This window comes from Zingiber officinale, chromosome 3B (genome assembly GCF_018446385.1).
Source record: "Zingiber officinale cultivar Zhangliang chromosome 3B, Zo_v1.1, whole genome shotgun sequence".
NCBI classification, from domain to species: domain Eukaryota; kingdom Viridiplantae; phylum Streptophyta; class Magnoliopsida; order Zingiberales; family Zingiberaceae; genus Zingiber; species Zingiber officinale.
Genome location: NC_055991.1, coordinates 21,364,244 through 21,387,458, shown reverse-complemented (window position 1 = coordinate 21,387,458; position 23,215 = coordinate 21,364,244). Strand labels below are relative to the sequence as shown.

Below are 23,215 nucleotides of genomic sequence, written 5' to 3'. Positions count from 1 at the left end.
AGTTCTTCACTTTCGAGCTTCATTTTTGTGTATGAGGCTTTTCCGCCTCTGATGATTTTTTCAAGAAGGAGATTTTCTTACTGAGCCTACTTTCCTTGGAGTAGCAATCCTCTGATTGCCAACCAAGTAAAAACCTTGCTTGTCTCCTACTTATTTTGATTCTATTATTCTGTTTAATTAAGTGTTTACTTGTGTTAAGCCCGATTGTTTGAGAAAGGTATTGGTTTGTTTTATTATACAAGGTAATTTACTCCCCTCTTGTCGGTCGTAAGGGACCTACAATTCGTATCAGAGTAAGATCATCTCAAAAGGACTAACCGCCAACTGAAGCAAAGACAATAGCCGAAACAAGTATCCACCCGCCAAAGTTAGAAGGAAACTTTACACATTGAAAAAAAAATGAAGGCATATTTTAAAACCGATTTTAATATATTTTTAATTAAAAGAAATGGTTTTATAGTACCTACTGACAATAACGGTGAGTTGAAGAAAGAAGAACACTGGACGAAGAAGAAACAAGCCGAATTTGTGGAAAATAGAGTAGAATTCCATCTGCTAAATGCATTGCCACCACAAGAGGTAAATCGAATCGAAGTCTACGAGTCTGCAAAAGACCTTTGGGAAAATTTCTTAGAGCTTCACGAAGGATCATTCGAAGTCAAGCTCGTAAGGAGAGATATACTTCGGAACCAATTGACAAATCTGCGACTAAAGGAAGCAGAAACAATTCCTCAACTGCACGCCAAGCTAAAGGAGCTAGTAACCGAACTCACAAATCTTGGAGAAAAGGTAACCAACCGAGATTTACTAAGGTATGTGCTTAACGCTTTCCCTAGAACACCTGAATCGTCAACCCTAGTAAATGTATATTACATCTCTAGGGACCTGGAGGTAAGTAATTTAGAGGAATTATTTTCTACATTTGAAACATATGAAACTAGATGTGCATATCTAAAGAAGAAGTCTAAACATAATATAGCCTTAAAGGCAAAAATGGATGAACTAGAATTTGAAACTTCCCTCGATGATGATGAAACAACTTATATGGTAAGGAAGTTTAAAAACTTCCTTAAAGCTAATAAATTCAATCAAGTGCAGGTCAAAAGAAGAAAAAGGAGAGTGAGATGTTATCACTGCAATGAAGAAGGGCACTTCAAAGACAAATGTCCAAAACTGAAGAACAAAGATAAGGACAAGGACAAGGTCAAAAGACTAATCCTGAAGAAGCACAAGAACCTAAAAGCGACATGGGATGAAACGTCAGAGCCAGAAATTGAAGCTTACGTCGGACTTGCGCTGATGGCAAGTCACAAAGAAGATGAAGAAGCAAGCTCATCTGAGATGAGCATCAAGAGTATCGATAAAGAGAGAGCAATGTTAGAAGAAAGCAACACTACAGGGGAGCATCAAATAATGAGATCGACAAGGTAAGTCAGGTATGATCTTTACTTTCTGATAAGTTATTTAAATTTCTAAAAAATGTTGTCGAAAAATTCTTGTAAATTAGAAATTGAAAATGAAAATTTTAAAAAGGAAAATGAGGAATTAAAAATAACCTTAGCGACATCTTGTCGATTAGAAGATTTCGACAAGATAAAAATTGAAAATGAAAAGTTGAAAGTAGAAATAAAAAATTTGAAGAATTATGCATGCTCACATGTTCAACAAATTAAAAATTATCAAGGACTTAATTGACATTTTAGATATCATAAGGGTCAAATTAAAAAATTATCATCAAAATATATTTCGAAAAAATTTCTAATTAATCCAGTAAGTATTGGGTTCTAAAATCATGTTTAAATTAAAAATCATTATATATGCTTTATTTTAAATTTGAATTCATAATTTGTGCTTAAAATTGTCTAACATTTTTTTAATATTATTTCTCTTCGAAATTAATTTGATATTAATTTTTTCGAGAAAGAGAGTTTCATTACTTATCAGTATAAAAAATTTTGAATTTTTTTTACCGTTAATTAATTTTAATGAATTTTTTAACAAATTTTTTTTTTAATTTAAAAATATTTCACAGTGTTATTTTGCAAATTTTATTTTTTTTATGAAAATTTATCATGTTCTCTATCTAAAAAATATTTTAAAACTTTTTTAACCGTTATTGAATTTTCTATGAATTATTTATCCAAATGCTAATTTTTAATATAAAAAATTCTCTAAAATTCAATTTTTTAAAATATTTTTTTTTGCAAAAATACTTACTCTATTACATTCTAAAAAAAATTTTTAATACAACCTTCTGTAGAAAAAATTTATTATTACTTAAATTAATTTTATTTTTTTTCTTACAAATTTTATCAGAGTTTTAGATATACCAGCTTAATTATTATAAAAATTTTCAAAATTTTTGAAGACTGAAAAACAAATTTAAAATTATTTTCTCCATAACTACTTTATAAATCGCAAAAGTTTAAATTTTCAAACTTTAAATTTTATTTTTTTTAATATTCGTCATTTTTATTACCATTAGAGATTAATTCAAATTTGTTTCCAAATTATTTTTCAACATTTCTTTTATTTTTAATGTGATAAAGGGAGAGAGTTAGAGATTTAAGTCTTGGAGGAGGGTAAATTTTTTTTCTTACAATAAATGTTATTAATTAATTGCATGTTAAGTACTTGCTATTTCACTATTATTGATTTTTAATTTATCCTAACTTAATTTAGTTGCTCACATCCAAAAGGGGGAGATTATAAATATCCTTTGATAGTTTTGATGTGATTAACCAAGTCAAGTTAAATCTTGTTGTCTTTTGATGCTTTGTGTCTAAGTGTGTAAGGAACTTAGAAGTACAAGAAGTCGAGCGAAGACCCAGTTAGCGAGAAGGACGACACGGGAGAAAGTTGACGGACTCGGTGTGTCCGAGGGACGAGGCGCTGCGGAAGAGTATGCTAACGGATAATAAGGAAGCACGCGACGTTTCTGAAGGACGAGAAATCGGAGCGGGAGATTGCTCAAGAAGGTCAGAAAATGGGTTCGGGTGAGCCCTATTCCAGATGACCGAAATCACCCAAGTGAGCGAAGCCGGAGCGGACTTCCCGGACCGAAAGTCAACATTGAGTTGACTGGAGTCCGGGTGCCCGGACCACTTTGGTTCGGGCAGGGGGACCTCGTCGAGACACCCCTATTCGAAGGCGGTCTGGGCGCTCGAAGGTGTTCCAAGTGCCCAGACTACATAAAATATTATCTTTTACTTGTTGTGTAGCCATTTGTGAGGAGATAATATTTGTTACACTGGGGGTGCTCGGAGATGATCAGGGTGCCCGAACCATGCCACGTCAACAAATGGTTGTTTTCGACCAGTGGACTATAAATAGAACCATGGTCTTCTCCTTTTTGAACAACATACTCTGTACTTCAAGTTCTATTCAATTCTTTACTTTCGAATTTCATTTTCGTGTACGGGGCTTCTCCGCCTCCAATATTTTGTTCAAAAAGAAAATTTTCTTACTGAACCTATTTTTTTTGAAGTAGAAATCCTCTGATTGCCAACAAAATAAAAACCTTGCTTGTTTCGTACTTTTTTGGATTTTACTATTCTGCTTAATTAAGTGTGTACTTGTATTAAGCCTGATTGTTTGAGAAAAATTTTAATTTATTTTATTGTACAAGACAATTTACCCCCTCTTACCTGTCATAAAAGACTTGTACAAAGTACATTGTCTCATCAATTTTAAAATGCCAAGTATTTTAACATACATCTATTAAACTCTTTTTCTCTTTAATTTCCAAATTAATCGAACCATCTTCCAAATTTGATCTGTTAATTTGATTTAACTGATTTTTTATCACCCGTATTTACAAACTACCACAAGTTTGCATATATTTTTTTATATAAACAATCATCTTCCTAATCCTTTTCGAAATTTCGAAAGCACTAAGTACACAATGAGATTTACAAAGAACAATAGGTTAGTAGAAACAAAAAGAAGGTAATCTGCTTCTAAAGTTTTGATCAATCTTCCAAGAATCATTCAAAACTTGCACGCTGAAGAAGTGGCTGTGATGTCGTGCCTAGCTACTATTTAGAGCCGGTGCCGAAGGGGTGGTTGGTGGAGGTCCCATTGTTCTGGGAAGGCGCTGCAGGTCTTCATCTTGAGTCGCCGTCCAGTGGCTCGACCACATGAATAGCACCGTTGCTCATCCCCAGGGCTATTTGATTGGGTTCCGATGGGTGGGCAGCAATCACAATCGGATAGGCAGATCCACTAAAATTCAAGAAAAAACATTTATCGTGCTGTAATTTTTCATCACCACCATGTATCTCTCAAATTACAAATTACAGAGAAATTAATTTACTTTTAAAAAAAAAACAAAGAGAGAGAGCTATACCTAGATATATAGGCGGAGGGCGCTATCTGACAATGGAGCCTCAAGCTGTCTGCTTCAAAAATTCCAACAGCACCATCAACAAATGCAGCATACACCAATAAACTATCACAAGAAAATGTTGCACTTGAAACTGATGCTGAGAGTGTATCCTTAGGAGACCACTGCATCGTTGGATCAAAATTATTAGAAAGAAAAAACATGATAAAGCATGCAAGGTGAAAAGATGCCTAGTCGCAAATAACCACACTGATTTACTACAGTGAAGTACAACTAGGAACTCAGATTTCAAACGTATAAAAGATAATTGATAAATAGTACTTCCTAATAGAGTTTAGAACTAACCCAACACAAAGAATCAAGTTTACTATTATAGATAGCTATTTGCCTTTCGTGAACAACCAACAGGTGTGTCTGATTACTGTGAAATTGAATTTGGATGTCCCCAACTAATGGAGATGTACATCCAGTAAACGCCTGGATAAAGCGAGAGTTTTTCTTCTCCCAACTATCTATGCCCCAAACACAAAGCTGCATATAACCACCAAGTAAAGGGGTTAGAATATACATTAGAAGCGAAGATGTTAGCAGATATAATTTTAAAATATGACTGCAAGTGGAGATATGGTCGACAATGAATTATTTTTTATCTGCACACCTGAGCATCAGCTCCAGCAGACACGAGAACATTTAGTGAAGGGGAAAATGCAAGACCGGTTATCTTTTTTTGGTGGCCCTTGAGTTTGATTTTCACCTACAAGAAAGTGACATTATAGACAATGATTTCAAAGTAATGCAAAAGAGGAAGTTACCTATTGAATTTCAAAAGCAATACAAACTATAGAAGGCATCAAGAATCCAGATAGTTTGACAAATAGAAAGAACGAGATTATGAACCTCATCAATCTGAATATTATAGATCAAAATACTAGAATCTTCCATTCCAGCAGCAATCATGTTATTATCTTCAGGATGAAATGCTAAAGATGTGGCTGCCGGTGGGGTTGGCATAAAAGTGGTTATAACCTGCAAGATATGTTTCGATTTAGTCGGTTTAGTCGGTTTGGTTTCTCCATTTTTGGTAGCAAGAGTTAAATCAGTTCATGGCTACGCACCTTAAAATTCCTCATATTTAACAGAGAAACTTTTCCACCTGATGCAGACGTTGCATAAGAGTCATTCTTAGATAAAGCAATACAAGCAGTTGCTTCTTCTGGATTGTTATCACTCCTTTCATTGGTCATAAGAATACCATTTGGTGGCTGACGGAGCTGAGGAGCAACAGATGCAGTTGACTGAACAAGCAAAGCAAACAATCAGCACTAGGCTTATAGCAAATAGATAATTTCTTACAACTATTTCTTTCTGACCTTGCCCGATGGATTTCGTTCATCGCACGGCCACTGCCAGAGCTTATGCACTGCATTGGAACCAAGTGCTAATAAACTGCATCCAGAATTGGTGTATATCAATCTCACAACCTTGCTCACTGCTGATGTTGAATCGGGCAACCGCAAAGTTTTAAGATGCCCAACATTCACAATCCCAGTTAGCTTCCAGCTTCTGATTCTTTCAGTTTCTTCAGGAATCCTTGGCTTGACATCAGCAGCTTTAGTACTATCCACAACAGCCTGCAAATTTTGCTCATGTCATATAAAATTTTGTAAACACAATATTCACTTTGAGTAGTTGCTGAATATTACCTTCACATTGGAATTAGATTGTTTAGAAACACTACGTGAAACCTCAAGCATCCTTAAAACCCGCTGTCCATCAGCATTTGCCAGGATTTTAATTCCATTATCACTAGTCGTAACAGCAAGTAATGAACCATCTTTCTGGAATCTCAGTTGAGGAAATGCCTGGCATGGAGAAATAAGAATTGCATACAAACTCAAAGTTTGAATTGCAAGAAATATACAAGAAAAGCTAACGTAGATTAAGCTACTAACAGGAAGTCCTCCATTTGCATCAGTAGTAGTCAGTATATCAGTGTTATCCATATCCCAAAACTTAATCTGGAATTCATCCCCTGCAACCAAGAAGCGGTTCCGAGTTGTGTCGAATTGAACAACTCCCAATGAGTGTTTTCTAAAGCCATTGTATGTCTGCTTAATAGTTCCAGTCTCATTCCACTCAACTAAATGTGAATCCCCATCTTTACTTGTTCCACATGAAAAAAGCCTTGTTCCATCTGCACTATATGCCATTGTTGTGCACCAGTGGCCAGGAGCTTCATAGGCAACTCTAGATCTCAAACCGTCATAGCTCCATGCTTTGATTTTATCATCAGTTGAAGTTGAGAAGAAAAACTTCACGGATAGAAATAATGAAACACTAGAAATAAACCAAATTGAATAGAAACAGCATGTAACAGAGCAAATACATACATGGATAGACCCGTTGAAGTGAGGACAAACAGAATAAACAGGGGCTTCATGACCTTCAAATGTATACTGTTTCTGTCCAGTTGAAGCATCCCACACCTATTCATCATGCAACAGAAGCTGTTAAGAACATATAATTCTTCTTGTACAATCTTCTGACTGATTAACCTCATGGTTTTACTCACTTTAATTGCCTTGTCATCGCCGCAAGTGATGATCGAGAGAGTCTTCTTGGGATAGGAAAAGGCAATGTCATTAACACTGCCTATATGAGCATCAATCTGCAGAACAAGATCCTATCAGCATCATCATATATATGGTTGCCAAACACCATAACTATTAACTTACCTCCAAATGTTGTCGTAATTCTTCATTTAGATTAAAAGCATAGATCTGCACTAGATGCTTTGAAAATGCAACACCTATAAGTATCACAGAAGAATAACAAGAATTTTAGATTAATGAACTTGATCAAAATAATCCAACTTTGTTTTTTTGCTTCGGCATACCAAGAATAGAACCTTCAGGACTCCACAAGCATCTGTTGACAGATACAGTAGCATCATTAGTGAGTGATGCCTGCAAGTAGGAAAAACACATGTTCATGTTCTTAGTCTGATAAAAAGGTATAATCCAGGTCTGGGTTTTTCAGCTTGATGAATACCTGAAAAGGCAAAGAACATGTTGTGATATCCCACACTTTGAATTTCTTGTGCGTTAACCTTTCTCCGGATCCAACTTCCCAGACCCCAATGTCACCAACATTTGTTCCAACTGAAAGAAGAGCATCAAATGAGAAGGCCAAGAGGCTAAATAACAAAAATGCTTACAAAAGAACGGAAGATGAGGCTACCTAGAAGAATTGTAGTATGGATAGGGTGAAAATCCAAGCTCATCACATTGGAACCTTGATTAAGAGTTCGTACCACTGTCTTGGGAATGTCATAGACCTAAATGATAAAACTATAGATTATATTCCAAGAAAAAAATGCATTCAACTATACGGATCAAGGAGAATTATATCTTTTGTACCTCAGCTACTTGGCTAGTTTTCATTTTTTTCATTGGACGTTCAGAATTTGCAATCTGATGATCAATCCCAACAAGTTGAGCATTGGCAGGAGGAGGTGCCCGTGTTTCATTTGTAGGGGCAGCACATGAATGATCAGTAAACAGTGTTTTAATTTCAGGGTTGGGATGTGGATTTTTGCAAAGGTGGTGCTGCCAATTGAGACTAAACGACGCGCAAAGTCAATAGGCAATACTAGTACTATTACAATTGCATTTCATAGAATAAGGAGAAAGTAACTTTGCACCTTTGGTTGATTAGTGCTCGCAAGCGAGAATCGTTAAAAGTTGGGAATGTTAACTTGTCGCGAATCAAAGGATTAGCTTTGATGAGTTCCTTGACTTCCATAAGCATTGTAGTACGCGCTGACTTTGTATCGCCATGCTGAGAAAGTTGCTCATTTTGCCTGTATAAATTTTTGAAAAGTTATAAGTAAAATCACATAAGCTATCTAGATTCAATAATATGTAACCTGAAATTTTCCAGAGAAAGCAGCATGGTGAGCTCCTGGAAAAGTTCCTGGTTGTAAGTTTCAAAAACTTTCAGATCCTTCATGAGAATATCAACGGCTTTTGTCCTGTCATGTCTGGAGACAGAATGCAAAAAATGCTCTAAAAAGTTGCAGCTAAATCCGAACATCACCAACAAAGATAAGGCAACGACGACTGAACTTTACCTATCAAGTGCTTCGAGGTACTTCTGTTTCCTGATTTCGAAGAAGATTTTCATGGAATGCCTATTGTCTTCGACTGTAGTGAAACCGCCTAGATATCTGTCAACTTCATCCCATTCCCCTGCCTGAACAAGATCCTCGAAGTGCTTCATGTTGAAATAGAAGCCGGACTCCTGCTCCAGCCTACAAGACAACCAAACATTATTTAATCAAAAGATCAAAAGAAGTTAAGAACTCCAGATGATGTACATGTTTCTAAAGGACAACACGAACGTACTTGTGAAGAGTGTGTTTGAATTTCTCTTCGTCTAGTAATTGCAGTATCAAAAAAATAAGGTCTCTGTTCAGCGGAGACATTTCGTTCGGCGTCGACATGATGCAGCTCGAAAATTGCAAATTGTATTAATTCAAAACGTGAAGAATAGCAGAGAGCCTAATCCCTTTTTATAATTCGAGGGCACGACTTATTCTTCATAAACTAACATAAATTTTTTTAAAAAAAAAAACTTAACAGACTTTTCAAAAAAATCTAAACAACTTTGTTTAGAAAAAAACTCAATTAATTATAAAAATTAGCCGCTCAAATAACTTTTAATAAATCAAATTCTTTCAATATTTTTTTTTTCTCACGATCAACTACATATAACTTGAGAGATCATTAATAAAAGCGATTAAATTTGCACATGAGTATCTTAACCGTTATTATTTCTCTCAACCATCACTTTTGTAATATTGAGCAGCGTTGCTATATCTTCTCCACTATCACTCGGGCCGGACCTGAGGTGAGGCCTATAGGAAGCATTTGCCTCAGGCCCAGTTTCAAAAGGAGTCCAAATATAATTAGTGTGTCATGTAATTTAATATGTTTATTTTAATTTTAATGAAACTTGCATCATTGATTCCTCTCCCTAATTTTTTACCATCGCGATTTGAGAAGCGCCCCTCTGCCGATCGCCTGATCCTCGCCCTAAATTCGTCGTCGTGAAGTGCCGCTGTGCTAATCACCCGATCCTCGCCCTAATTTTGTCATAGCGAAGTGATGCTATGTCGATCCTCTCCTAATTTTGCCGTCGCGAAGTGTCAATCATTGCCCTAATTTCATCGTGAACTCTCCTCTTCAAGGGTGGTCGTTTCTAGTTTTCTACACGGTCGACGATAGCAACCTGCCAACCTCTTCGATTAATCTTCCATTTTTGTAAGTTTCTATTTGATCTGTATAGTTTTTATTTCTGATCAACTTCGCTATTTTTGACTTCTTACTTGCAACATTAGTTCTCTTGCTTTTGAATTATTGTGTTTTGTGCAGTTACAAAAGCAAGGAAAAAGATGAGAGGGAGACAAAAGCAAAGCTAATTTTTCTTGTTCTCTTCTGCCGCTCTACTCCTGCTCCTTAATTCCTATTAACTCCATCTAATTTGATTCAATTAGTTTGTATCATTAAATTAGTTAGCTTCTTGCATCTAGAAGCGAGCTAGAAAAAAGGATTTTGCACCTCCTCCATAGGAAAAGCATGAGAGATCTAACAAGTAAATCCACATCTAACAATTTAATTGGGTTTTGCATGACTGATCACTAATGCTCATTGCATTAAATACTAAATATACCAAAAATAAAGACAAATTGATAAATTTTCTAGCAACAATTAATCAATTGTTTGTGCCCAAAATAATTCCTTTAGATTGGTTTGACCCCAAGTACAAGAATGTTGACTCATAAAATTTAATTGTGAATTCACTGAAGCAGGAGATATACTAAGATGACTTTTTTAGATGTAAGTAGTTGTTTTCTTCTTGTTCATCTGTTTGAGCTTAGCTCTGTGGCTCCAATCTACCATTTTGATGTCATTTTATGCTCATTTGTCATTGTAAAGGAGAATCTAATTGAATTAACCTCCCTGGCAAGAAACAAGCAATGAATAGGATCCCTTGTGCTACACTTGAATTATAGCAGCATAAAATTTTCATGACTAGTTATGAGTGCAACTAGAGTCGTTTGCTATTCATGGCTAGTTTCGAGAGATTATTTCACATATGAATATTGATGATCCTGGAAAATGAGAAAAAATTGATCAAAATTTAAGAGGTTTTTTAGTGGAAAAGGGTCCAACTAGAATTGATGGCATTTTGTTTCCTATAGATAAAGCTGGTAGACATTTTGATGCATTGAATAAACGAATACTGCAAAATGGAGAAAGAATAGAAAATGGTTAGTTTATTCATCTTCCTTGGATAGAATATTTTGCGTTTGTTGTAAATTGTTCATAAATCACAACAACAAGAATACAATTAGTCAATTAGCTACTGAAGGCTACAAGGATTGGCATAATTTGATTCGATGTCTCACAATGCATGAAGGAAGTAAGGAACATATTGGTTTTATGACAACATGAATGAATTGGAGAAAAGATTGAAAAAAAAAGAAGACGGTTGATGAAAACATTCAGATAGAAATTAATAAAGAAAAAGAGCATTGGAGATTAGTATTAAAGAGGTTAATTGTTGTTGCCTATAGACTTACAAAAAATAATCTAGCAAATCGAGGAAATTATGAAAAGCTTTATGTTGAAAATAATGGTAATTTTTTGCAAATGATTGAAATGATTGCTGAGTTCGATCCAATAATGCAAGAGCACATATGGCGTATTCAAGCACATGAGACACATTATACATACTTGGTCCAAAATTCAAAATGAACTGATTCAGATGTTGGCAAATGAAGTAAAAACTACAATTCTTAGAAAAATCAAAGAAGCAAAATATTATTCAGTTATACTAGATTGCACTCCAGACATAAGTCACGAGGAATAAATGTCTCTTGTAATACGTTGTGTGGATAATTTAACAAATTCTGTTATGGTTGAAGAATACTAGGTAGCATTTTTGAAAGTGGATGAAGAATACTAGGTAGCATTTTTGAAAGTGGATGACACTTCAGGATTTGGACTTTTTACTGAACTAAAAAAATGTGTTGAATAATCTCAAGCTTAATATTGATGATATAAGAGGACCGGGGTATGACAATGGATCCAATATGAAAGGAAAGTATAATGGGGTTCAAAAAAAATTACTTGAAATAAATCATTGAGCCTTTTACACACCTTGTGGATGTCATAGTTTGAATTTGACATTATGTGATATGGCTAATTGTTATTCTAAAGCTATGTCTATGTTTGGAGTGATACAACGTATTTATACAATGTTTTCCTCTTCTACAAAGCGTTGGAAAGTTTTTAAAGATCACATAGAAGGCTTGACAATTAAGCCATTGTCACAAACTCATTGGAAAAGTTATGTTGAAAGCGAGAAAGCTATAAAAGAACAAACATAAAAAATTAGAGATGCTTTACTTGATTTGGCGCAAACAAGTAAAGATCCAAAAACAAAGAGTGAAGCTGAATTATTGGCAACATATGAACTTGAAAATTTTGAATTCTTGCTTGGCATGGTAATTTGGCACAAGTTGTTGCATGCGATTAATCCTGTGAGTAAATTTCTTCAAGGTGAAAATATGGATATTGGTATTGCAATTAAACAATTAAAAGGACTTATTCTTACTTTTGAGGAGTATCGAGAGTTTGGATTTGATAAGGTCATGATAGAAGTGAAGCAAATGGCAGAAGAAATGAAGATTGAATCTACATTCAAAGAAAAACTCATTATCCGAAAAAAGAAATAATTTGGTGAAAGTAGTAGTGAAGATGTGATGCAATCAGCTGAAGAATCTTTTAAAGTTAATTATTTTATTTTCTTAATGGATCAAGCTATTTCTTCACTAAAAACTCGATTCATACAATTTCAAATGTACGATGAAACATTTGGCTTTTTGTTCATGTAAAATACCGAAAATAGGCGAATATGAATAAAGGAATTTTTTTGAATTTTTGAAAATTTTTCGGAGCTCGTACGGACGAGTTAACGGGGACAAAAAAAATGGGGCCCGGAAAAGCCTGTTTAGGCTACCCCATTTAAGTTAGGAAATGTTTATATTTATATTTCCTTTTTCTTTTATTTCTTTATTTTCTTCGTTTCTTTTCTTTCTCTCTCGCCGTTTCCTTCTCTTCGCCCGCGCCTGCTCTCGCGTGCCCTAACCGGCGCCGCGGCAGTTCCCATCTCCTCGCAATTTAAGTCGTGGAGCATCTCCTTCTTCCTTTTCCTTCTCCACGCCGTCCCTGTGCTCTTCTCCCTTCCCGCGACACCGAAGTCACCACCGCCGGCTCCTCCTTTCGTGTGCGCCGACGCAGATCGCCGGCTACTGCGAGCCCTAGCGCCGACGCCGCCTCCCGATTTCTCTCCCCTCCTCTGGTCCGACGAGACATCGCCGGCCCCTCTTCTGTGCCGGTGCCCTAGCAAGCCGTCGGCGTCGGCCGGAGCAGTGTCGCTCCTCCCTGTGCCGCCTCATTTGTGCTTGTGCCCTAGCCATCTTCTCGGCCGAGCCTTCTCCACCCGACGGCGCTACCACCTGTATTACATCGGCGCGGCTTCTTGCTGTGCCCTAGCGCCGGTAGCCGACTTCACCTGTGCCCTAGCACTATCACCGGAGTCTTGGATCACCTCCGACTAGTGGAGAGGAAGAAGGTAAGGTGAGTTGGAAAATTTGGGTCATTTATGGAATTGTTATCTCTGTTTCTTGATCGCAAACTGATCTGACCAATGGGAAGGAATCTAGTAGGTTGTTTCTGTGAATTCTCTTTAGCTCTAGCAGCGAACACACTCTGAGACTGTGGATCAAGAAACGACAGTGAGGTGAATTGATGTAAGATGTAGAGAAAGTTATTTCTTTTGGTTACCATGTACACTTGATTGGAGCTAGGAAAGGTTAAGCGTAGCATGCTGCTGCACACTTGAATTTATTTTGTTAGGTTGGATATACATATATGTATATATATGGATCTTGATTAATTGAATAAAGGAAGGGTTAAGGTTAACGAAATTAACCCTAATTGATTAGTTGGATTAGAATTTAGTTTGGCTAATTGTTATATTATAGAATTAGCTAAACTAGACATTTTGTTTGATACCGCAGGACTTTGACGCGAGACGAGTATCTCGATGTCGGATTTGGACATTCCTATTGGAGGCGGGTACTTTTGACTTATGTCATTTGATATACATAGTAGTGAATATAATAAGTTGCATTAATTATGTTTCTTATTTGTTCTGGTTAATCACTACCCAATACTTGTTACATGATTGATTAATTGCTTGTTTTGCATCTCGTGTATTCCTTACCTGTTGATACATGCTTATAGGGGTAGTGATATACCATGCTTCATGTTCAAGACCTAGGTTTTATACCTTCTGTGTACCTTTGATTTGATTTGATTCGTTGACCTATGATGCACTTTTATATATATATGGATTAGGTCAGGATATTTTGTGGTTAGTGCCATGCACCATTTGCATGATTGCATGCTGTGCGATAGTCCGCTCCATTATTGTTAAGCACATCGCCAGTTACATGGATCTGCACACACCACCACTCATGGGTTAGTGGTCGATTCAGGCAGAGTGTATTGCAGCAGGGACTTTGTTTGGCTCCGTTGGTCCACTCATGGGTAGCGTGATGCAACGTGTTAGCCGGCAGGGATTCCTCCCCGTCATCGTGTACCGGGAGTTGAGAGCATTGCGCTCCCCCATTTATGATTTGGGGTAGGAGGATAGGTGTACTCTGACAGCATCCCGTCCACTCGGTCACTCTTCAGGAGTAGTGACGACAGAGTGCACGGTTGTCACAACCCTACCCACTCGGCCTCACTATTGGGTGTGAGATGATTCACTTGCGTCAGGGGTGACCAGGACGCATCATTCGCATCATTGGCATCATATGCATAATGCATTTATTGCTTGTGCTTGTGTTTGCTGCATTTATATGCTGCATATTGTTTGGATACCTATGTTTGACATGCATATAGGATTTCCATATCACTCGGACTGTTTGTCCTTATACTCAGGTCCTGGTTAGTACAGTTTCTCTCCTATTTACTTCAGATGCATTTTTATCTTTCTTATATCAGGAGACTGTACGCATGATTAGTGCTAGGTGTTATTTCTCTACTTTGTATATCAGTTGTACCTGCTGAATGTTGGACTCACCCCGCCTCCATTGTTGTTATTTTCCAGGTTGATGCTGTCAGGAGAGAGTTCCAGTTGCTAGTCCCCTGCAGACCACGAGGACTTATTGATTTTTTAGTTTTCTTCTTTATTAGACTATGTTTTGAACTTATTATGTTTTGGATTGTTTTACTTACGGATCTTGTATGGATTCTTATCGTTGATGGACTTTGTTGTGATTTGGATATGTTTTACTCCATGTCTGCCTGGGCGGCAGAAGAGGTGAGTTTGTCGGATTTGAGCTTTACGAGTGTAGTGGAGTAGGGTTGATTTCGAGTCAGAGTATTATTCTTCCGTTTACTTGTTATATAAATTGCGTGGAATGTCTGTGTATTGTATTTTATTTCTGCTATTATTCCAGCCGCATGTGGCTGAGGTATGTGGATATGTAGGAAGTTTCAGATTGTCCGTCGTACAGGGGAGATGCTGCCGAAATTTCTTCGGACAGGGACTCCTCCGGAGCGTGACAGTTCAATCCAAAGAGATTAAAGTTTGCTAATGATGATAATCTAATAAAATCTTGAAGAAACATTGAGATATAATGACAAGTCAGATATTGATGGAGATGATTTGTATATAGAGTTATCAATTTTGAAACAGTCTTTACCGGTGGAAGCAAAAAGAGCAATAGATTTTTTGAATTATCTGAAAAATATGAATGATTGTTATCCAAATATTCATGTTACATACAGAATTTTATTGACCATATTAGTTACAGTGACATCTGCAGAAAGAAGCTTTTCAAAGTTGAAGTTGATTAAAACATATATTCAATCAACCATGTCACAAGAAAGATTAAATGGATTGGCGATGTTATCTATTGAAAAGAAAATAGTTGAACATCTTGATTATACAAGCTTAATTGATATTTTTGCAGCTAATTAAAACAACAAGACATGTTGTATTCAAATGATTATTGATCATATTTATATTTTTATTTGATTATATATTTGAAATATTAAATGTTTTTTAACTTCATATTTTACTTTACCTGTTGCACGCTCATTAAAACACGACAACAATATGCATTATACTTTTATAGCTAAAACGGAAGAAGACGAATTGTATTCAATGATTACCATAAATATTTATTTTTTTATTATATTTTGAAATATTCATGTTATTTAACTCTTTATTTTATTGTACATTTTATAGTCTAGCTAAAAAATCTTGATCACATATTTAAAGGAGGATTATATTTTGAAGTGTAGATGATTTTTTAAATTAATATAGTAGTAAGATAGTGTAAGGGGATCTTTTTATTGAAGGCCATCAAAATCTTAGCTACGACACTGCTGTTGGGACCAAATATGTAGCTAGAGGGGGAGAGGGCCGGGGGGGGGGGGGGGGGGGGGGGGGAATAGCTCGGCGCGATCCTCGTGCTCTTTGTTGCTTGTTTCTTCAAAGATATGCAACGGAAATACAAGAAACAATACACACAACGCTAACACAAGGATTTACTTGGTATCTACCTCAAGAAGAGGTGACTAATTCAAGGATCCACACACTCACGCACCCTCCACTATAAAAACACTCCTTCTCGATAACTACCGAAGGCGGAGAAGCCTTACAACCTCACAATACAACAATGAGAAAGAAAGAAGCAAAAATACAAATGAATCTTACAAGATTACAATGAAAACCCTAGTTTCTTCTTCTTCTTGTTGCAACTCGTCTTTTGACTTGGATGAGCCTCCAAGAACCTTTAAGAACTGGCGGTGAGGTAGAAAAATCGCTGTGGAGAAGCTGTCGTGATCGCCTGTGGAGAAGAGAGGAAGAAGTGCGCAGAAAAATGCTCGCCAACGGCTTTATCCACGCCAACGGTCAAATCCCAATCGATCGGATTGCTCTCAATCAATTGGGGAGGCTTTGGATCAATCGGTCAATCGATCCAGAGCGCCTCTGTGCTTTCGGGAAATGCCTGGATCGATCAGCTGATTGATCCAGGGCTTATCGCGCAGAATCGCGACTCCCAATCGATCACCCGATCGATTGGGGGCTCTGAATCGATCGGCCGATCGATCTAGAGCTGTTCTATGCGATTACCACTCTCTCAATCAATCAACCGATCGATTGAGCATGAGCCAATCGATCGGTTGATCGATCCAGCCCATGTGGACTTGCCCAATCAAGTCCAAGAGTCCCTAAAATTAACATCCGGTCAACCATGGCATGTTGGTACATCACGCCTAGCATCCGGTCATCCTTGACCTGCTAGGTCTCCCTCACCAAGTGTTCGGTCAATCCCTTTGACCCACTTGGACTTTTCTCCTTGTGCCAAGTGTCCGGTCATCCTTGACCCACTTGGACTTATCTCCACCAGGTGTCCGATCAACCTTGATCCACCTAGATTTCTTGTGTCGAGTATCCGGTCAATCCCTTGACCTACTTGGGCTTCTCAACACCAGATGTCTGATCAAATTTGATCCATCTAGATTTTCTGTGCCTGGTTTCACTCACCAGAACTTTCCATACTGCCTAGCTTCACTCACTAGGTCTTTCACCTGACTTCACTCACCAGAATTTTCCAGCTGCCCGGCTTCACTTACTGGGACTTTCACCTAGCTTCACTCACTAGGGTTTTTCCTTATACCTGGCTTCACTCACCAGGACTTTCCAGCTGCCCGGCTTCACTCACCGGGACTTTCACCTAGCTTCACTCACTAGGTTTTTCCAGTCTGCCTAACCTCCCAGTTAGGACTTTCACCTGACTTCACTCACCAGGATTTTTCAGTCAAGTATCCAGTCAACCTTGATCTACTTGACTCTCCTTCACAATCTCACCACATGAATAATTGCACCTGCAATCTCCATGTCTTGTCTCCATGTATTGTCAAACATCGAAACACAAACATCAAGACTCGAGCTTGATCCAATTCAAGCTTAGTCAACCAGATCAACCTTGACCTAGAGAATATTACACCAACAACTACTATCACTTTTATTAAGATTTTCTTCTCCCATCATTATACCTAATAATATCACTTCTCTAGCACCCGTAAACCGCAATCCGTAACTCATTATACTAATCGAAACTATTAAGGAGATTAATCTGATACGTAAGGGTTAACTGAGTTATTAATCTGATCAATAAGATTATTAATCAGTTTAATACTTAAATGATTAATTAGATGATTAATTAATTAGTTTAACAATTACTCAATAACGTCATATTGTTGATTAATTAGTTTAGATAATTAATCAGTGATTAATCAGATTATTAATTAATTAATTATCCAATTAATTAAGGTTTGTTTAATTAATCAAATGGCAGTTGATTTATTTAAGATAGTAGTCGATCATTTGATTAATATTATTAGATTAATTATTATTGTTGGATTAATTGGTAGGTTAATTAATAAGGGTTTGATTAATTAACACTTGATTGAGCAAATAATTAATTGATTAATTACTAGATGGAGTAATTGATAGATGGGTTAATCAGTTTAATTAATTTAATGGTAGATTAAATTAATTAAAAGTTAATGGAATTATTTTTTTTATTTTTTAATTGTCACTTGATATTCAACTCTTCGAATTGACTAATTTTAGGATGATCGATTTTATTTGCCACTAGGATAAATTGGGAAGTGCTCATGGAGACTTATCTAGACGACTAACATTCCTAAATCTATTTTTCACTGAAGCTTGGACACATTAATGGAATTATTGATCATATTGATAATTGACTCGATATCAATTAAGTATCAATTTATTATTTTAGTTGATAACTTGTATCTAATTTTTTGAACCGATTAATCCTGGGATGATTAGTTTGACCCCATGAAAATTTTCTATCGACTATCAAGATAAATCAAAAAGTATTAATGGAGGCTCATTCAAATAGTTAGCATTCTTAATCCCACTTCTTATTAGAGGCCGTTGAAATTCTAACATTAAATATCCCTTGGTATCTATTGGAGGGCTAATAGTTGAACCATTGCCTCGAGGGCCAATTAAGTATTAATTGAGTTAATAATTAGTTGATTAATTGAATTTAATTATAAATTAATCTTATGTTGGATTTGATGTATTAATGGATTAATTATTTACTAAATGATTAATTAAGATTATTAATCGGGATGGGATATAGCTAAGTGATTAACTAGTTTACTGATTGATTTATTTAATTAACTTGATAGTTAATTAATCGGATTGGTGATTGACACAGTACTTGCAGTAATTAATAGATCCATTAATATTAATTAACTTATATATTGATTAACAAATCAAATGATACTTATGAATTAATCAATGGCTAGGTTGATAAATCAATTTGACTCCATTACTAGAATTACTCTAATAGTTAGATTGGTGGCTCCAAGGTATAGTATAGACGATGAGCGCATGAGATCTCTGGCGTAATGATCAAGAATCGATTATCAGGAACTGACGATTTGGAGTTTATCCCATCATACGCTTATGACCTGTGCACCTGTAATATTTGAGTTCGAGGCAAAATCTTTTACGTGAAGACTATTAGGATATTCTATGATTTGAGATAGATAATTCCTTTCTTTAACCTCTGTAAATTACTTAACCTAGTTGTATGATTTTTTATTTGTATTAATTATGCAGTAGTTATTTTTATTTTGATATTCACTCTATATTATTTCTTGAGTTTACCCCGTTAAATTCTTGAGTTTATCCATTTTAACTGCTTGGCTTTATTTTAGTCTTATTGTTATATATCAATGTATTCTCATTGTTATTCATGCTAATTGATTGTCATTTATTTTAGTATCTTTATGTTAGTGATAATATATTATAGTATTTATACTTATGCTTATGGTGTGTTTCCAAAATAAAACGTGAACATAATTGTGAACAGTGTCCTTGAATTTCTCATTGTCTAAGAATTTGAGTATGAAGAAAATAAACTCTCTATTCAGCTAAGACATTTCGATATCTAGATAGAAAGAAAAAAAAATAAACAAAGAATAGAAAAACCAAAGTTCTATGAACGTAACACAAAGCTCCACATAGCAACCTATATTCCATGATGCCCCAAAACAAGCACTGCTTCATCCAACCAGATGATAAAAAAACCCTCAATGTTCGAGCTGAATGCTTTAAGAAATCCAAAGAGCCTATTAGAAAAAATGAAGGAAAATTAGAAATGTCTCCCCATCCTCTTCTAGAATACTAATTATTATATTAATAACAGATTTTTAAAAATAAAATCTGCTAAATTTTATTAGACACTTTTTTTAAAGATAACAATAAATTAACATTTTAAAAAATGTTTAAATGTAATTCAAATTTTAACTATGTTATTATTTTTTCTTGAAAAAAATATTTATTAAATATTTTTAACTCAAACATCTTTCATGTCCACTCACCAATTACCAACTGAATATTTGGGTCACTAAATTTTTCATTGTTAATTTTAACAACTGAATTTAAATTCGTCGCTAAAATTAATGATTAAATATAAAATATAGATTCCTAAAATTAGCTACCAATATTAATTCAATCGGTAAAATTAAAGGCGAATATCATATATGTCATCAATTTAATGATCAAATTTAAATTCGGTCATTAAAATTAATGACAAAAAATTTAAGGACTAATTATTTCTATTGCTAATGAAAGGTGTTAATAAATATTTTTTAAGAAAAAATAATAACAGTTGAAATTTAAACGGTATTAAAAGTTATTTAAATTGTTAATTTTTGTAATTTATTAAATTAAAAAAAAATGTCCGTAATAAAATTTAGCGAATTTTGTTTTTAAAAATCGGTTAATAATAAGGTAGTTTGGTATTTAAAAGAGACTAGTATTCGATAATGAAGCATTCTAACTGGAAGATCTAGTGTTTCTTTATCGTTTGGTTGGGTGATGCAGTGCTTGTTGGGTTTCTTTATTAGTTGGGTGATGTAGTGCTTGTTTTTGGAGTATCGATTACTCTACCACTATAAAAAAAAAAATATCTATTAACGGCTGAGTGAATATTATTTATAAATTGACGATCGAATTAATGTTCAGTCGTTAAATGGCAACAAAAAAATATTCAGTCCATGAGATAGTGATAAAAATTAATTTGTCGCTATTTAGCGTGAAAATTAATTTGATTCCTAATTTAGAGATTAAAATATTTTTCCATAGCTAATATAGAGATGAAAATACTTTGCATTCTAACATAGCGACCAGCCCGCATGCAACTTGTTGACTGACTGATCGTGCTTTTATCCTTAAAATAATTATTATTGTCTTACTATTTTGAAATTTCCTAGAGGAACAAGTAGTTGGCGACATGTTGGTGTAAGTACTTTCTGTGAGACAAAGTAAAATTAGAAATCATAATGTTATTGATTATGTACTGTGTCAAAATGATTTCGGTACAACTTGTCAACTTAGTCTTGTAGAGAGTTCATGAGGATTTTGTATGATGGAAAGGAAAGAGCCAAAGAGGTGAGTCAAGAAATTAAACTTGTTCTGATATAGATACTGATACTTTTAAACATTGTTCAAATTTAATTTGTTTATATGATTTTTGAATTATCTTATTTTGTTTTTGCGCCACTTCTTCTATAATTTAATTTGTATGATTAATATACATGCTGTACTTTTATAATTATATCTCAATAATTGTGATTTAACATTTTGGTCATTTGTAGTGTTCTAGGCAGAAAATAAATACCATACTTTATTTTAAGGAGGCAATTTGTTTTGTGATATTGTTTTGATATATTTGGATGATTATGTCATTAGAGCAGAGAATCTCTAGTCCGTATTTACAGGCTAGGGCCCTATCATTGCTCTTAATCCAGGAGCGGATTAGAACAGGCGAGATCAGAGGATCCCGCCTGGTGTCATCGAGTGTTTGGGAAGATGTGAGTGACGATTTAAATGATTGCGCTGAATTCGTATTTGTTGTCTTAATGGTTTGCATAATTTTGTGACTTCTCTGCCTGGGATGCACTTTACTTTCAGAGAGTGTAAGCCGTAGAGATATAATTGATCTAAGGTTTTAGTACTTCAGTAATTCTATGATTGTTGATGTTTAATAATTAACTTTGTATACAATGTTACTTCTATAAGTGTTGTAATTCCACTTATGTAGTCATTTTTTTCAACTTCATCTCAAAAGCTTTTCTGATGCACTTAGTTTTCTTTTACTCTGCAAGATGAGATGGTAAGAAGGAAAAAGACAAAGAAGTAATCCAACTGTGGGAGAATGACTGTGATGATGATAATGTGATGACTTTTTTTCTTTATTTTAAGATGTTTTTCTTAAATTACAAGTTATTATGATTTAAATTTACAATAATTTAGCCTTGCAAAGTAAATTCTATTGTTACTAAATTTAGCGATGGAATTTTAATTTTCATTGCTAATTATAGTGGTGACCCAAAATTCGGCGATTGAAAATTTCGATCATTAAATGCAATTAGTAATCATTTAATGACTAAAATTTCAATCACTAAATATGATTTTTATTGTAATGCGGCACTTTGTATTGGGAGACTGAGAGTTGCACAATTTATACAACTTTGATTTTTCTATTCTTTACTCTCTTTTTCATTCTGTGTAGACGTCAATAATTTCTTAACTAAATATTGGAGTTTATTTTCCTGATACTACAGTAAGTATTTAAAATTTTCATTGTTAATTTAGTCATCAAACATAAATACCTTAATATTTATAGAAATTGATATATAATTGCAATATCAATACTAATCCATATCAACACCGATAAGAAGTATTTATATAATTATAATATTAACCTCAATAATTTAATTTACTAACAACATTTAAATATATGTCATTACAATATCAATACCAAATAATATTTAGTGATCATATTTATCTAAAAATATTTATGACATTAATCCCACTGTATGGAAAATAATTCAACAACATAATTGAATAACTAAAATATCAAAATCTTTCCGTATAATTATTAGAAGTACATTTGTGTTCTTTAAATTTCTTTATAATAAGGATGATACACTATGATTATGAAGAGTAAAATTGCATAATTTTTTTAATATTTCAAAATAATAAAAAAAAAAGACAATACGAATATGAATTGGTAATAACCTCAATTAGCGATATATAATGAAAATATTCAGTTAAATTTGTTCTATTTTGTTAAAATATTCCGTTAGTTGTTCGAAAAAGTTCAATTTATCAGTTCAATTAAATTGATCCAGTTGGATTGAATTTGAATCAATTGCTCCGCCTTATTTGTCGGACCACGGATATATTTTTATTTATCGCACATACATCTTTATTGAAAATCTAACAAAGATTCAATATTTTTTAATCATTATGATCATTAACATGTGCATCTAAACTAAATTTGGTTCGGTTTACAAATGCTTAGTTTAAAATCAAGATTCATTATGTATGAATTTACTTAATAAATCAAATTCAATCAAATGACCTAACATTTCAAACCTACTGAAAGGAGCACCAATCGAATGGACTAATGTTTTGTCTCAAGGAATCATTCTTTTGGCAAAAGCATTTGCAACCTCAAGCATGGCTTAGTTCCAATGCATTTAATCGCAAAGGGGCTGCTTCACAATTGATGCGACTAATCATGTCATGTCCAACAAAGAAGCATTCCTCACTGTACACCTTGACATCGTCTAATTATGTCAACCTTCTAGCAAAAGGACA

The 23,215-nt window shown here is 34.7% G+C and overlaps 1 protein-coding gene across 1 annotated transcript; it reads right to left on the bottom strand.

Moving 5' to 3' along the window:
* Positions 1-4,106: 4,106 nt before the first annotated feature.
* On the bottom strand, positions 4,107-8,831 carry LOC122054741 (protein TOPLESS-RELATED PROTEIN 2-like). The gene is made up of 20 exons (XM_042616178.1): positions 8,752-8,831; positions 8,478-8,657; positions 8,274-8,387; positions 8,049-8,207; positions 7,765-7,966; positions 7,586-7,682; positions 7,397-7,506; positions 7,242-7,311; positions 7,081-7,154; positions 6,918-7,013; positions 6,736-6,831; positions 6,298-6,657; positions 6,055-6,207; positions 5,716-5,976; positions 5,461-5,640; positions 5,243-5,371; positions 5,004-5,099; positions 4,691-4,876; positions 4,349-4,509; positions 4,107-4,224 (listed from the first exon to the last, which is right to left on the bottom strand). The coding sequence occupies exons 1-20, from the start codon at positions 8,829-8,831 to the stop codon at positions 4,107-4,109; spliced, it is 2,922 nt and encodes a 973-aa protein (XP_042472112.1).
* Between the last annotated feature and the right edge of the window lie 14,384 nt (positions 8,832-23,215).